Raw genomic sequence first — 16,999 nt, forward strand, 5'->3', positions numbered from 1 at the left:
TATACAAAAATATGATCATTTTAATTAATTAGGACTATATTCCAATTAAAGTTCAGGGTTGTTTATAATGTTCATAGAAGCTACTGAATAAAAATATCTAAGACACCAATCTTTTGATTTTCATTTACTTAGGAAAAATCTAATTTAAGCCCTTAACCCAATGCCCTGTAATAAACTGGCATCCCATACAGAGGGTATTTCTACACTCTGGCATCCCATCCATATGGCTATTTCAATGATAAGTCTACGAACACTGACCAGGATGAAGCAGTTCCAGAAAAAAATAAGTACATATATCTTGATTTACAGTTCTATATGCCAGTGAGTCATAATATATTTAGAAGTATTTGAGCTAAACAAGAAAGAGACTTTTCTAGTAAGCTGAAAAATAGTAAGTGGACAAAACAAGATTAGTCAATTGTACTTGCTGGTCTTATGTGAACTAGGAATTTAGGTCATCTAGCAGATTGCAATGTTTAGAAGATATGTTTGTGTTGTTGTATGTTCTAATGTATTTTAAAGTGACCAGACAAAGAACATACTGTAGATTTAATCGATAATAAGTTTCTTTTTTTGCAGGTACATCTTTTATTTATTTTTGAAGGCGTTTGATGCATCTGAGAGAAAATATATTCATTCATTCATTTTCTACCGCTTTATCCGAACTACCTCGGGTCACGGGGAGCCTGTGCCTATCTCAGGCGTCATCGGGCATCAAGGCAGGATACACCCTGGACGGAGTGCCAACCCATCGCAGGGCACACACACACTCTCATTCACTAACGCAATCACACACTACGGACAATTTTCCAGAGATGCCAATCAACCTACCATGCATGTCTTTGTACCGGGGGAGGAAACCCCCGAGGCACAGGGAGAACATGCAAACTCCGCACACACAAGGCGGAGGCGGGAATCGAACCCCGACCCTGGAGGTGTGAGGCAAACGTGCTACCCACTAAGCCACCGTGCCCCCGAGAAATTCAATTATTCAAATGGTCGCAAACTGCATTGTCCCACTGAAATGAAAGCATTTGCGAGGTGGATAAAGAGAGAGAGCAAAGAAAGAGGCGCACCATTGAGACTCATGCAGAGACTCTCAGGAGAGGTGGCTTGTTTGAGGGCCTGTTCCACCTGTTCTCGCCTCTTTGACTCAAAATCCAGAGCCTCCTGTAGTTTTCTCTTCACCTTCTTCTCCTTCTTCAGACGCTTCTGGATGGTAGCTAAGGAGGAATGGGAAATGAAGGAGAGTGAGTGGTATAAAGTGTGAAATAGCATGAAGATGTGCTTAGCTGTGACATTTGCCACTTTTCAGTAGCACACAATTTGCAAATTTACACCTGGAAAGTTGAAAGTGCTCAATTATCACTAGAGACACAATACTGTGGAACCCAGTGGATTTTCACTGGGAGCTTGTAGTGTAACACTGATCTAAACTTGTTAACATTCTTAATATGAGCACAGTTTAAATGTGGTTAATTAAGAAAGAAATTAAATTAATGGAATGAACAAAAGATAAACACTTGAATAGACTACATATTTAAAAGAATTTAAAAAGAATGGTTCAAGTATTAAAAAATAAACTAAAAATGCTAAACTGCAAGTGGCTGCTGGTTTATTATTTATTATTTAGTATTATTTCACAGCAAACATTTATTTGAAAAGCACTTCGATTGACCCACCTACTGAGACACACACACAAAATCTTTGTACTCTGCTAGTGTCACTTCTTTCGTACACCTCTAATTACATGCATTTGATACACCAAATCCTTCATTTCCTGCACCATTAATAGCATATGAATAATCTGCATGGTGGCGACAGCCGTGGCTATGAACTTATTGAAGTGTTTATACATATTGTCTGAGTTGTTATCCAGACTGCTAATTGGCTTAATGTCTTGGCGCACTAAGCAGCAGTCAACTCAGTCGGTAAATCCAACTGTTAGAGATATTCTTTTGGCAGCACACCATCAATGTTTAGTTCTTTCATTCTGCAGGTGCCATTGTTTTCATTCAACATTTATTCTGCATTATATAGATATGTATGTCACAGAGAGGAAGGTATCTGCTTAAATTAACACACAAATGCGTACACAGTTTTAATTCCATCAGTTACTATCATTGGCTTAGTTTTATGTCTGACTAAAAATATAGATTATAAGACTGCATACAGTTATTCAGTGAATATTCACCTCTTTTCCTTGAGTTGGTATGATACAATTCGAGTATTCCAATGTTAATAGTCTTTCCAAGACTTTCACTGACTGCCTCAGACAACTAGACATCTAATCAAATTGTATCATTGCTTGCTTACAAACTTGAGACACATCATTTATTATATTTTTTGGACAATTGTCCCTCAGATTAAGAATAATAGACTGCCCTTTATGTACTGTACCTCGGCTGTGAAGCTCAGAAGTAAGCTGCCTCTCCAGACTCTCTCTCATTTCTCGTTCTCTGTACAGCTCCATCTTGAGCTCTTTCCTCTCCTGCTGCACCTGTTTCTCCTGCACACGAGCATTGTCAACTGCCACCTTAAGCAGGCCCTGCACAAAAACATCACTTTAATATATACAGCAAAATTAAAACGGTAAACATTCATTCAGTTATCGAAATAGACAAGACAATCATCTGTCAATTTATGTTTTGTTATTCCTTTATTAAAAAAGTATATGCTATTTGCAGCTGTATTCATCATGAGCATCCATACCTGAATGTTGGTGAGCAATGTCTCAACAGAGGAGAGGCCCTCAGTGAAGAGGAATGGAGTGGGAAAGCCTGGAGGAAGAGTCTGAGTACCCAGAGGAAGCTTCTCAAAACCTGACTTCAGTAGGGGCAAGGCTATCTGAGCTTCATCTGAGAGAAAAACACCAACACAGCAATAGTTTTAAGATTTTAAGGATTTTAACATAATGCCTATCTTATGTATCTAATAATATAAGTAATAATCACAGACAAGCCTTTACGTGCCCTCAAGATCAATAAAATACATATCTAGTTTCTATGCATGGAAAAATTCAATAAAAATGATGTATGCTAACCTAGTTTACCTGAAACTCATCTATAATAGCAGTTGCTGAATTTGATCAATAAACGTTTTAAATGTGACCAGAACATGCAAATGAAAGTACATTATTATGGAAAAAGAATCACTTTAATACTCAAAACTGTTCACTTTTAGGTTATTTTTGCTTTATCTTTTAAGATTTATTGTAAAAATGTAGAGTGTGCATTTCATAATGTATTTAGTCTATGTATTGTACTGTAGAATGTTATCCAATTCAACTCCCACTTTGTGCACAAGTTGTGCACACACTTAGAATTTCTTATAAATAAGAAAACTGAATGAGATAAATCAACTGAGATCAGATTGATTTTTTATATGTGTAAAATACCAACCAGTAAACAAAGCAGTGTTTATTTGTATCATAGGAACTTTGGGACCATGTGTCTATACCATAACAGGACATTTAATCTTTTACTATAACAAAGAATTTCTCTATACAACACAGTATTACCACTAGGACCCCAGACTGTTAGACTAAGATGTTGGACAGACAAGGGGCCAAAGTTGAGTATTACAGCACAAAAAACTTGAAAAAAGCAAGTAATGGAGATGGAGAAGCTGTGATTCACTTGGGCTAATCTGTCTGGGGTCTGTGGGCCTTCTTGGATAAGACAAATAGGACAGGAGGGTAGGGAATTGTGATAGCAGTGTATCACGGGTCACATTGATTTCCCCGCCAGATAACCCTGCTCTTCATTTGGCCCATTGTTCATCTCCCCACCTGTCTCCACAGCTATAAATTTTCCCCTTCTTTCTCTATAGTAAAAGAGCATTAAACAGAGGAGGGGAAAAAGAAGAAGATGAGGGAAGAATTCTTCCCCTTCTTCCCCTAATGCCTTGACATTGTGTGATTAAGTTTTTGCTTTGGCCTGAAAGTGGTGAGCAGCATATCAAGGTCATGTGGAGAGAGTGTGAAGCAGAGGGAGACTGAGAGAGTGGGGCAGAGTGGAAAGAAGAAGAAGGAGCGGGATTGGGTGAGAAAAGGGGTGAGGGCCCCAGGGGTGAAAGGTGTGAGGTGAATAGTGAGATCACGACGTTAGTCAGCCATAACAGTGTTTAAAGATCACAAGCAAAGGTGTATGCATGTGTATAGATACATTAAAAAAGTCTAAACAATATCAGTATTAATGATTGGGTTAAATGTCATGTCATGTTTCTCCATCCATGTCCATCTTTTATGCGATTTGGAGTTATATTTAAACCTAAATTACACTGATTCATTAGCCTTTGTTGTACAAGAGCTCCAAAATTCCATTGCTGGGTTAACAGAAAAGAGGTTAATGGTGGTGTGCTTTTAAAAGCCCAGGCCCCCTGCTGGCCTCTTGCACACCTAATTGCAAGTTCCATTTAAATGACAGATTTATCTTGCAGCAGTTGATTGCACACACTTCAATACATTTTATTCTGTCCTACAAAGTGCAGAAAGAGTCCTTAGCCTGTGACATTTACAAAGTACCCCTGTTGTCTCTGCCATCACCACAACCATAACATGCACAAATAATGATACACTGTGTGTGTGTATATGTGTGTGTGTGTGTAAGAGCGAGAGAGTAAAAGAGAGAGAGAGAGAGAGAGAGAAACACTATTTCCTCATCATGTTAGACCTTATGTGCAGATGTAAAATCTACACATAAAACAATCTATCTAAAAGATTCATAAAGATAGAGATATACAAATAATATAATCTGAGAGTTCAATTGTGAACCACACAAAGCACCATCAGTTTTAAGTTTGTGCACCTGGCCTCTAACACAACACTTCTTTGAGATGTAACCCAGATTAAAAGCAGGTGTTTTTTTTTTTTTTACTGAAATGTCATGTTTTTAAGTAGTGTTCCCTGTGGTTCTTCTAAAACACACAGAAAAAGACATATGTAGCTGAACATTTCAGGATGACAGAATATACAGTAAGTTTGCTTACTCTACTGATTTTTTCTGTATTTCTCTGTAGCTTCTGTCCTTTAGGAAAATGACATGATGTAAGCATTTTCAGAGAAGGTGGATCTTCCCTGGGTTCCATATGGAGGAACAGATGCTGGAAAGCACCAGTGACTTTGAAAGCTGTAGTTAGCCTGAACTGATACTCCATGGTTTTGTTGCCCTTACACAGTCTTTTTGTTGTTGTTTTTATTTTGTACATGTGTTTAAAGGACAACTCCTGAATATTCAGAGGGCTCCAATTAGGGAATAATTAATCCCAGGCTTTTGCTGCAGTGTTTTTTTTTTTTCAGGTGCACAACCACACACAGGTTTGTTTACATGGTGATTTACATATCCAGATCAAGGCACTCTAGTAATCATCCTAATTATCAGAATAAATGTTAAAAGATGGGCAATGGCTAATTATTTGAGTTCTTGATGTGAGGCCTATAAATTGTCATGCATTAATTGCAATGTCAAACTAGATCTAACTAAGAGGGATATAAGTGTTTGTTCTGAGCATCCAAGAAAACTCAAAATCCAAACTGTGCCTGATCTGAAAAGAGATAAGGAAAACTGTGCAATTATCAATGCAGTACATAAACTGAAGTAAAATGAATGAGGTCAAAAGAGAGTAGCATCAAAACTGGCAAACATTTTCTGATGGAACCTTAATTTACTTGAGGCACAGGCTGGTAGAGTGTGTGTGTGTCTGGGTGTGTGTGTGTGAGAGAGAGACAGACAAATAAAAGAGATTGACAGAAAGTGTGTGTGTGGCAGGGAGGGGAGAGATAGAGAGAGAGAGAGAGAGAGAGAGAGAGAGAGAGAGGTGTACTTCACTCTGCCAACTCCATATTTACCATATTTATTCCCAACAAGATGGCTGCAGTTGACAACATTTACCAGGGGACTCCTAAACGAAGGGAATCCAAATGTCTGTGTGGTATTTATAGCTAGGAGACAAACTGCAATCACCAAGGACTGGCAAGCTGCAGGAATACACACACACACACACCAACTGCTCTTTTTTGGTGAGGAGCCTACTGAGGCATCACATTCACTAAACTCAGATTAACCCATTAGGTTCAAAAAGAACTCAGACTTTGCCTAATCACAAGAAGAGTCAAGCAAACAAAGTCAAGTACAATTAAAGTGTCTGGCTGAACTACAACACATATCTGTTTACCTCTTAATCTCCCTCTTCAAATAATCACTATGGCTCAAATCCCAATAAAAGAGGACTGAGTCTCAGGAGTACCAACTCCATTAAAGATCGCAGATTTCCCTTTTGAAAAAAGAAGCACATGAAAGGTTGGAAAGAACTAAATTAGTTAAATTACACTGGAATAGCCAATTGTTCATTATTTAAATCCCTGCTTACCCCTGGCCCCTAGAACAAATGAGATGAAAGCATGGCAATAAAAAGTGCAGCAAAATATGGCTGCTAAAAGGATGTGAGCAGGGGGGAGGTTAGTGTTTATTATATTTTAACTGCTGTGCACAGGCCTGGCCACAGACTATATTGCACAGAGGCCTGGGAGACAAGGTCAGGAATGTAAATGAAGAGCATGCTGTGTCTACAGTATGCAGAATGTGCCATAAAAGTGCCACTAAATTGATCCTTGGCCCTGCAGTGAAGAGTACAGACATATTGTGTAGGTGGGCCAGTAGGCCAAGTGTGTACTACACAAAAAAACTGTTCCAAACATTTCTGTTGTAGACCAAAATCAGCAGTACAGAATTCAAAATGAGTATTTGTGATGTAAGAATTTAAGAGACTCTTAACTCTGTTTTACTTGATTTTGATATTTTTTAAGAAGGTTCAGATGGACCGGTGACTTCCATCGGTCCATCAGTTTTTATGATGTACAGAAGTACATCATAGAAACTGGTGCGAACATTGCCAGGACCAGGAGAAATCCATCTGAACACATTCAGAATAAATTATAGATTCCAGAAGTCATGGCTTGTGCACATTTATTGAACATTTCAAAACTTTTTCTTCAATAATGATCATTATGATCATGTTCTTCAAAGATTTTATAGAAATGTTTTATCTCAATACAATGCAATCCTGCACTAAGCAGTAAATATTTGGGAAACTTTTTCTTAAAATACAAACTTCACTACAAACTAACATCTTGGCCAGACTTTTTTTAATTATAAATTTTAGGTTATTGATTATAATTAAAGTTAAACCCACACAGTAAACTACTCAAAATGTTGTATTTTACAATAGTATGCTTGTTCATTCTTGCTGAATAAATGTGGAAGTAGTCTGGCCAATGATGAATTAGAAAAAGGCCAACCTTTCATCCTTTCACATGTGTACAGAACAAACAGAACACACCAGCCAGCTCAGTACCTGATATGGGACATGCAAGTTAGAGTAAATTAAATGAATAAATATGGCCATAAATGAAAAAGTGAATCAGTGTTGTAGTGTAACGAAGTACAAATACTTCGTTACTGTACTTAAGTAGAAATCACGTATCTGTACTTTACTTCGCTATTTAAATTTGTCAACTTCTCACTTTTTCCCCTCCCTGAACCGCCACCTTATTGTGTTGGAGGGGTTTGCGTGCCTGAATGATCCTAGGAGCTATGTTGTCTGGGGCTTTCTGCCCCTGGTAGGGTCTCCCAAGGCAAACAGGTCCTAGGTGACAGGCCAGACAAAGAGCAGTTCAAAAACCTCTTATGAAGAATATTAAAGCAAGGTCCGTGACGTCGCCCCGGTATGGCGCAACCGGGGCCCCACCCTGGAGCCAGGCCCGGGGTTGGGGCTCGCATGCGAGCGCCTGGTGGCCGGGTCTTACCCCACGGGGCCCGGCCGGGCTCAGCCCGAAGGAGCGACGTGGGGCCGATCTCCTGTGGGCCCACCACCTGCAGGAGAAACCGTAAGGGGCGTGTGCAATGTGGATTGGGTGGCAGTCGAAGGCGGGAGCCTCGGCGACCCAATCTCTGGACACGGAATCTGACTCTAGGCACATGGAATGTCACCTCGCTGGGGGGGAAGGAGCCTGAGCTGGTGCGGGAGGTTGAGAGATACCGACTAGAGATAGTTGGGCTCACCTCCACACACAGCTTGGGCTCTGGAACCCAACTCCTCGAGAGAGGCTGGACTCTCTACTACTCTGGAGTTGCCCACGGTGAGAGGCGGCGGGCTGGTGTGGGCTTGCTCATAGCCCCCCAGCTCAGCAGCCATGTGTTGCATCGCGTGGCGGTTGGGGACAGTGCCTCTGGACTGGCAGACTGGGGTGGTGGTCCCTCTGTTTAAGAAGGGGGACCAGAGGGTGTGTTCCAACTACAGGGGGATCACACTCCTCAGCCTCCCCGGAAAAGTCTATGCCAGGGTACTGGAGAGGAGAATTTGGCCGATAGTCGAACCTCGGATTCAGGAGGAACAATGCGTATTTCGTCCTGGTCGTGGAACACTGGACCATCTCTATACCCTCACCAGTTTGCTAGAGGGTTCATGGGAGTTTGCCCAACCAGTCCACATGTGTTTTGTGGATCTGGAGAAGGCATTCGACTGTGTCCCTCGTGGTGACCTGTGGGGGGTGCTCTGGGAGTATGGGGTCCGTGGCCCTCTGCTAATGGCTGTCCGGTCCCTATATGACTGGAGCAGGAGTTTGGTTCGCATTGCCGGCAGTAAGTCAGACTTGTTCCCAGTGCATGTTGGACTTCGACAGGGCTGCCCTTTGTCACCGGTCCTGTTCATTATTTATATGGACAGGATTTCTAGGCACATTTCTAGGCAGGAGGGAGTCCGGGTTTGGAACCACAAGATTTCGTCTCTGCTTTTTGCAGATGATGTTGTCCTGTTGGCTTCTTCAAATCAGGACCTTCAGCGTGCACTGGGACGGTTTGCAGCTGAGTGTGAAGCGGCGGGGATGAGAATCAGCACCTCCAAGTCCGAGGCCATGGTTCTCAGCCGGAAAAGGGTGGCTTGCCCCCTTCAGGTTGGTGGAGAGTTCCTGCCTCAAGTGGAGGAGTTTAAGTATCTTGGGGTCCTGTTCACGAGTGAGGGAAGGATGGAGCGGAAGATCGACAGGCAGATCGGTGTATCTTCTGCAGTGATGCGGTCGATATACCGATCTGTTGTGGTGAAGAGAGAGCTGTGAGGTGGCTCGGGCATCTGTTCCGGATGCCTCCTGGACGCCTCCCTGGGGAGGTGTTCCGGGCATGTCCAACCGGGAGGAGGCCCCGGGGAAGACCTAGGCCACGCTGGAGGGACTATGTCTCTCGGCTGGCCTGGGAACGCCTCGGTATTCCCCCGGAAGAGCTGGAGGAAGTGTCTGGGGAGAGGAGAGTCTGGGTGTCCCTGCTTAGACTGCTGCCCCCGCGACCCGGCCTCGGATAAGCGGTAGAAAATGGATGGATGGATGGATGGAATGGAACTTTCACTTTTACTCCACTACATTTCCTAGATAAAAAGTATACTTTTACTCCGCTATATTTCCACTAAGCATCTTCGTTACTCGTTACTACAAAATAAAATCAGAAGAAATGTGTGCGACTGCAATAAGGGAGGTTTGGCGAATCACTGCTCCTAGATTGCATTACGCAGCTCCACACGCTCTATTTCAGCGTAATGTTGCCAAAAGGAAGCGGAACTACTGAAATAAACGGAACAACTGAAACCGCCATGGAAGCCCCTACTGAAAGACCTCCCATTATCATAGACCAGGGGTGGCCAACCAGTCAGAGACCAAGAGCCACATTTTTTACTGTGTTACCGCAAAGAGCCACATCATACACATGGGCACACACGCTCATCACCTTTTTTCCCCCTGCCACTTTGAGAGCGAACTTGACACAAATTGTTTACTCAAATGATCTTGCTCCTACTGGGAAACTTTGAGGTATTTTCATCCCACTCACATGAACATTTGACGAAAATACCGTATTGAACTCAAGTGAAGCGAACACGCACATTAAAAAGACACATATACAAACTTCGATATGAACGTAAGAGCCGCATGAAACCGGGCAAAGAGCCGCATGCAGCTCCGGAGCCGTGGGTTGGCCGCCCCTGTCGTAGACAACCACCCTGACAATAGTGGTGAACAGGGTGAAGATAACGTTATACACCCGTGGCCGTATTTGCAAGAAATGTTTCTGTACATTGAAATGAAAGATTCTTTTTACCGGATGAAGTGCCTCTTATGCCTACTGAAAATAACTGAAATTTTACTTTTTACTTTTACTTCAAATACTTAAGTACATTAAATATCAGAAAATGACTTTTGATACTTAAGTACAGTATATATCAGATACTTTAAGACTTTTACTTGAGTAATATTGTAAAAGGCAACTTTTATTTCTTTTCTAGTACGATATTTGTACTTTTAATCAAGTATTGCTTTCTAGTATTTTATACAACACTGAAGTGAACAAACGGAAAAAGGAAGAACTTGCCTACTTGCCACACCAATAATAACTATGCAGAGATGAAAATAAGGCTTAATGAGTGTTCCTGTCTGCCAATTAGGCTTGCAGTGTAGCAGTATGCAGAATATTAAATGAGAGGAATACTAGGTCAACACTCTTCAGCTTGTTAACCTGTGTACAGCAGCACTGGATCAGGGTGATTCAGGTAGCCCATGGGAGAGAACGATTCAAAGTGTAAAACATGGCAGGTTTTGTGTTATTAGTATTAAAATGTTGCTTGTTAAGTGAAAACAGGTCAAGCTGTTTGGTCTAAGGCTGTTTTCAGATGTGGTATTACATGTCCATTTATGGCATTTGGCAGATGTACTTATGGGGAGCGACATACAAAGGTGCTTTGAAGTCTCCATAAAATGAATACAATTGAAGATTGGTTCACTAAGCCACTGACTAAGGAAACCATCAGTCGAAAACGTTGTTGGAATTAAAGTATTATTTTATTCCTAAATAAACAAACAAACAAAAAATAACAATTAAGCACTTCTTTAAGAATTTGCGGAACAAATAGGTCTTCAACTGTCATTTGAAGACAGTCAGAGATTCAGCTGTGTGGACATCTAGGGGAAGCTTATTCCACCACCTGGGTGCCAAAAGAAAGAAGAGCCTCAATAAATACCTACCTTGCACCCCGAGAGATGGTTGGAGCCTGGTGCCATGCAAGGAGTCCATAAGACATTTGAGGTAACGGGGGCTGGTTAATTTCTGACTTTGTAGGCAAGTCTGATGTTTGCTGCGACTGGAAGCCAGTGGAGGAGGCGCAGCAATGGGGTGGTGTGGGAGAACTTAGGAAGGTTAAAACAAGTCATGCAGGTGCATTTTGGATCACTTGCAGAGTTTACCTTGTGTTCAGAGGTGGATCTGGCAGCTGAGAGTTACAGTAGTCCAGTCATGAAATGACAAGGGACTTAACAAGCACCTGAGCATCGTGTGTATATAAAAATAGCCGAATCCTTCTGATGCAGTGAAGAAGAAACCAACATGATCATGTCAAATAAGCAATCTGTGTGGAATAGTGTGCTTTAACTCTATTCATTTGAATATATTGTCTTCTGGTAAAGTACTATCTGCTTAACTCACTTTGTTCTAAAGTTTTTTGATTTGCATTGTAACTTTGAACAATGTTTTAAACTCATGGTATCTTAAGTGTGTAACCTAGTGAACTAGCATTAATGTATTCAATGATAGAGATTTAAGCACTTATGTACGTCGCTCTGGAAAAACGTGTACGTCGCTCTGGAAAAAGAAGTCATAGAAGAGAAGATCAGACTCTTGTCCAGGGATATCACAAGATCATGACCTGAGCATGAATCATATTTCTTTGTTGATTCTGTCCTGTCAATATCTTGATGAAATGGAAAGGGCACGTTTTGAGTTTGGCATCGAGCAGACAGAGGGAAACAGTACAAGGAAAACATTATAAAAAAATATCAATGCCTTGAACAAATAGTCAACAAGCACAATACATGTGAAGGAACAAGCCAGTCTGCTGAAAACACAGAATATAACCTGTAGGATATCTACAACATAGTCATGGGAAAAAATTAGGACACCCCATGAAAGGCTTTTTATTTGAAATAGTTAAAACACAAGGGCATTTGATCTTCATTTTAAAAATATTGGAAGATTCAAGTAATATCACTAAACAAATAAAACAAAATAAAAGTTTTTCTTAATTATCTGTAAAAAGTAATTAAAAAGAATAGTAAAGACAAAGTAAGAAAGTAAGTAACACCACCACATTTATTTGAACTGAAAATGGATAACAGATGCAACTTACTAGAACCATGTAAAAGAGCATTTTGAAGAAGGCTTGACTCAGATATTTATTTTCGTTAGCTAATTGTTGAAGTGAGAGGTATCACCATGGTGAGATCCAAAGAGCTCTCTGAGACCTTCAGAAAGAAGATTGTACATACCAGTAAATCCACCATGGACTGGCTGGACATTAATAAACTGAGAACTCTGAAATGGCCAAGTCAAAGCCCAGATCAAAATCTGACTTAGATCCTGTGTGGTGATTTAACACGGACTGTGCATGCAAGAAACCCCTCAAACATCACAGAGCAGAAAGAATTCTGCATTGAGGAGTGAGGGAAACTTTTTTCCAGTCGATGTCAGAAACTGGTAGATTGCTACAAGAAATGTCTCATTGAGGTTATTTCAGCAAAATGGGGAAACACTAGCTATTAGGGCAAAGGGTGTTCTAACTTTTTCCTCATTTGAACTACTCATTTTATTGATTTCTTATGTTAAGTGCTGTTTACATGCAATTACTCTTATCTACAGGTACAAATTAAAACAAGAACAGAAATTGACATGTTGACATTTCTTAATAAAGAACCGAATATTTAATGGGGTGTCATAATTTTTAATATGACTGTATGTATGGTATTTTTATATATTAATATCTGACAGCATATAATAGTATATTTACGTTCTTTAATACTTACATTATGTGCATTGTGATTAAAAAAGTTAAAATAATCCAAACTGACAAAGACAAGACAAGAGCAAGCATGAAGCAGTTGTAGGAAAAACATAGAGAGACGAGTGAATACAGCAATCTATGTGCTAGTAATATTTATTTCTAACTGACTACAGTTTTCATGTGCTATTGATGAGGAATGCTTTACTCTTAAAGACCGTATCCCAAGAAGCAGGCCAGAACAAGCACCTGTCTTTATTTCACACAGATACACACACACACACACACACACACACACACACACACACACACACACACACACACACACACACACACACACACACACAAAATAAAGAAAGGGGGCAGTGAGGCAGAGCAAGCACTCATTTATCACCAGCTTTCTCATCCAAAAATGTCTATGTAGGGTGACTTTCAGCTGCACTAACCTTGCCCTAAATTGCCAACTGTAACAGTAACTTTCCCTATCATAGCATTGATGTTCCTCATCTGACACCTTTTTCTAAGAGGAGAAAGCCTTCAAAACCTCGGAGCCAAAGCTTTCTCCCCAGGGCCTGGCACACCCAGCTACGGTTTAATTAAAACCACCCCAAACACGCTTAGAACAGCAATCAAGCTAATGATCACAAAGGGTCTTCAAACACTTCTTTTTGCCCACAAACTGAGGCAAGTGCTGTCGAATAAACAAACAATATAATGAGGGAAAATATGCAGCTTAAAAAACAAAGTACAAAGCTAGATTCCCAGCTAAAAATAGTAAAGAGCCAGTTCTAAATCAGAGCTAAGGTCTAGATCCTGAATGAACGAATGAGGTAAAGTGTTTTGTTTTTTTTGGCCCTGGGGGAATTTATTCGTAAATGTGTGCTTGTTTTGACTGATACTGATTTACCGGTTCGCTTATCTCAAAGGGTGAAACAATGGCGCAAATTTCTATCAGAAATCATTACAGGCCATTTCAAATAATTTCCGTGTGGCTAATTTTATAATGGTAGGAGGGAAACATTGATTGTAACCAGATGCCCCATTATTATCTTGCTCTGTGGAAAACTGGACAGGCAAATATGGAGTGTGCAGAATAACACATTATAGTCTCTCTCTCCTCCCTAAGTACTCCTGTGACCACTGCACACCACATCAAATTAAGCCATATACATTAGCAAACAAACTGGACCAGAAGCACTTGACTTTTTCCCTACAGGAAAATATGATGCCCACATTTCTTCCAATGGAAAGGTAAAGCACAAATAATATAGCAAAATGTCCTGCATTTAATGTGGCCTGCTTATTGTTACCAAAGCCAAGTCATATTTAATGTCTATTTTAATTTCTTGTGAAAGTACATGAGTGTGAAACTTGTTTTAAGTGCTACTGTTTACATAAACCTACACAATATGGCATTTCCTGAATAATTTATCCACTACAGATGTCCTTTAACTACCTCATGCCTGAATGGCTCTCTGTCATTGTATGATGAAAGGAGATGCTAGAAAAGTGAGCCTTAGATCTCCTCCAAGGTTTACAACCTTTATGTTTTACAAGAAAGCAACTTGCAAGAAAAGTTTCATGCAGATGAAAGGAAAACATTCACATGGACCTTTAAATAATGGCTAATGTTTAAAAAGCTCCTGGCATTCATTTCCGATTAACTGCATGCAGAAGTCTAGTGCTTAATAACAGGAACATTAGTTCAGTCTATGGCAGGATGTTTGAAAGACAAAATCTAGTATATACAGTCTGGGTCTGAAGGGAACATGTGTTGGGGAATACAATACAATGTAAAACGTTTAGAGTATAACAACCTACAACCCAATACTTTATGTTTTCAAATAGATGCACATTAAATCCAAGATGCACAACTTCACTGCTGTAGTGCAGAGTCCAACACAGATTAATGATATTCTGACCAGACCTGGAGCTCGTGTCACTGTCTAGAACTATATAAGTTTAAGTGCAGTATATATTTATTTCAGATTTCACAATACAGAGCAACACCAGTGTATCAGCATAACGGCCCCAGTGACTTCTATGAGGTAGAATAAGTACATCCCAAATTAGATCAGAGCACCCTCTGTCTGTCACACAAGAGAGGGGAAGGGTAGAAACCTTGCTTGCAGCGAGTATCGCTACTATTAGTGCTAGACCTGTAGTGAGCAGAGACACAGAATGTGCATGTGTGTGTGTGTGTGTGAGAGAGAGAGAGAGAGAGAGAGAGAGAGAGAGAGAGAGTGTGTGTGTGTGTGTGTGTGTGTGTGTGTGTGTGTGTGTGTGTGTGTGTGTGTGTGTGTGTGTGTGTTATAAGTGATTTATGGAGAGGTGGAGAGGGGTTCACTTGCCAGAGTCCTGCTGAAACAAGGTGCTCCTGGCCTCGGGCTTGGCAATTTATCACCATGCACCACCAAGTCACTTTGTTTATCATCACCAAAACACGCATGCATGCACGCGCACACACACATGCACGCACGCACGCACACACACACACACACACACACACACAGGTGAATAGTGTTTAATATTTACTCTAAACATGCCATGTATACAATGAGTTAAGCTCATGGCTTTTTCATGTTAAATGGTCAGTTTCACAGAGAGTAATGCGTCAGGATGTGCTATTAAAACAGACAAAATACAGTTTTAGAAGTAGATCAGGAAGAGTAGAGTTCATCATTAGAGAGCATATCCTGGTAGGTGAACCTCATAACTAATTGTTGTTTATTAGGTCAACACTAAAGAAAAGTATCAAAATTTCTGTGTGCATGTTTACACATAGTAATTAGACATATGGGCCAGAGTGACCATGTGAACTAAACTGCTTATCTAACTGATCCTTAACTAAAATTCAGGGAATTTCAATATGATATGATATTTCTTATATACAATATACGTTTAGCTAAAACCATTTATAATTTATGTTGCAATACACTCCCAGATATACTTTAGATACAAAACATCCTGATCTGTACATGTTTTCACATATTCTGGAACCTTAGATTACATTAGAGTCTCAGGAACACAATTAAAATACAGTTCCCTAGGGTGAGCTATCGAGTTGTGAGTCCATCCTGCCATAAAACACATAGTGTCCTTTCCTTTTGGTACTCTGGTATTTATCTATTTCAAAGATGCTCAGGGGCATAAAAAGTTATGCTTTTCACAATGTCAGGACAATATTTCTGATGCTATCCACTGGTAAGTTCTCTTTTCTCATATATTTATGTTGTGTGTGAGATTTTGTGTGAGATTTATTGTTTTATGTCTGAATACACAGTAGTTCTTCAGCAAGAGACTGTGATACAATAAAGATGCATGACTTGTATGATTTATATATGGTTATTAGAAATAGTTTCCTAGCTAAAGTTTTATCATGTTAGCCATGTTTGGCAAGCTAACATCCATCCATCCATCCATCCATCCATTTTCTACCGCTTATCCGGGGCCGGGTCGCGGGGGCAGCAGTCTAAGCAGGGATGCCCAGACTTCCCTCTCCCCAGACACTTCCTCCAGCTCTTCCGGGGGAATACCGAGGCGTTCCCAGGCCAGCCGAGAGACATAGTCCCTCCAGCGTGTCCTAGGTCTTCCCCGGGGCCTCCTCCCGGTTGGACATGCCCGGAACACCTCCCCAGGGAGGCGTCCAGGAGGCATCCGAAACAGATGCCCGAGCCACCTCAGCTGACCCCTCTCAATGTGGAGGAGCAGCGGCTCTACTCTGAGCTCCTCCCGAGTGACTGAGCTCCTCACCCTATCTCTAAGGGTGCGCCCAGCCACTCTGCGGAGGAAACTCATTTCGGCCGCCTGTATCCGGGATCTTGTCCTTTCGGTCATGACCCAAAGCTCATGGCCATAGGTGAGGGTAGGAACGTAGATCGACTGGTAAATAGAGAGCTTCGCCTTGCGGCTCAGCTCTTTCTTCACCACAACAGATCGGTATATCGACCGCATCACTGCGGAAGATACACCGATCCGCCTGTCGACCTCCCGCTCCATCCTTCCCTCACTCGTGAACAGGACCCCAAGATACTTAAACTCCTCCACTTGAGGCAGGAACTCTCCACCAACCTGAAGAGCAAGCTAACATGCTAATACTTAAGTAAGTTAAATAAAACCTTTGACAAGTAAATAG

The 16,999-nt window shown here is 41.0% G+C and overlaps 1 protein-coding gene and 1 long non-coding RNA gene across 5 annotated transcripts in view; one reads left to right on the forward strand and one right to left on the reverse strand.

Moving 5' to 3' along the window:
* The window catches only part of LOC125139861, a 17,883-nt gene extending 15,053 nt beyond the window's left edge, over positions 1–2,830 (forward strand). The window contains exons 2-3 of the long non-coding RNA XR_007138994.1: positions 2,468–2,592; positions 2,688–2,830. This is a non-coding gene — a long non-coding RNA (uncharacterized LOC125139861). The remainder of the gene's footprint in view (positions 1–2,467; positions 2,593–2,687) is intronic.
* dacha (dachshund a) overlaps positions 1–16,999 on the reverse strand; it is a 113,008-nt gene that overhangs the window by 10,353 nt on the left and 85,656 nt on the right. For all 4 annotated transcript variants that reach the window (XM_027140005.2, XM_027140004.2, XM_027140003.2 and 1 more), the window contains exons 8-10: positions 2,713–2,858; positions 2,401–2,548; positions 1,077–1,223 (exon numbers count right to left, since the gene is read on the reverse strand). In XM_027140005.2, coding sequence (XP_026995806.1) covers positions 1,077–1,223; positions 2,401–2,548; positions 2,713–2,858 — 441 coding nt within the window. The remainder of the gene's footprint in view (positions 1–1,076; positions 1,224–2,400; positions 2,549–2,712; positions 2,859–16,999) is intronic.

This window comes from Tachysurus fulvidraco, chromosome 21 (assembly GCF_022655615.1).
Source record: "Tachysurus fulvidraco isolate hzauxx_2018 chromosome 21, HZAU_PFXX_2.0, whole genome shotgun sequence".
Taxonomy (NCBI): domain Eukaryota; kingdom Metazoa; phylum Chordata; class Actinopteri; order Siluriformes; family Bagridae; genus Tachysurus; species Tachysurus fulvidraco.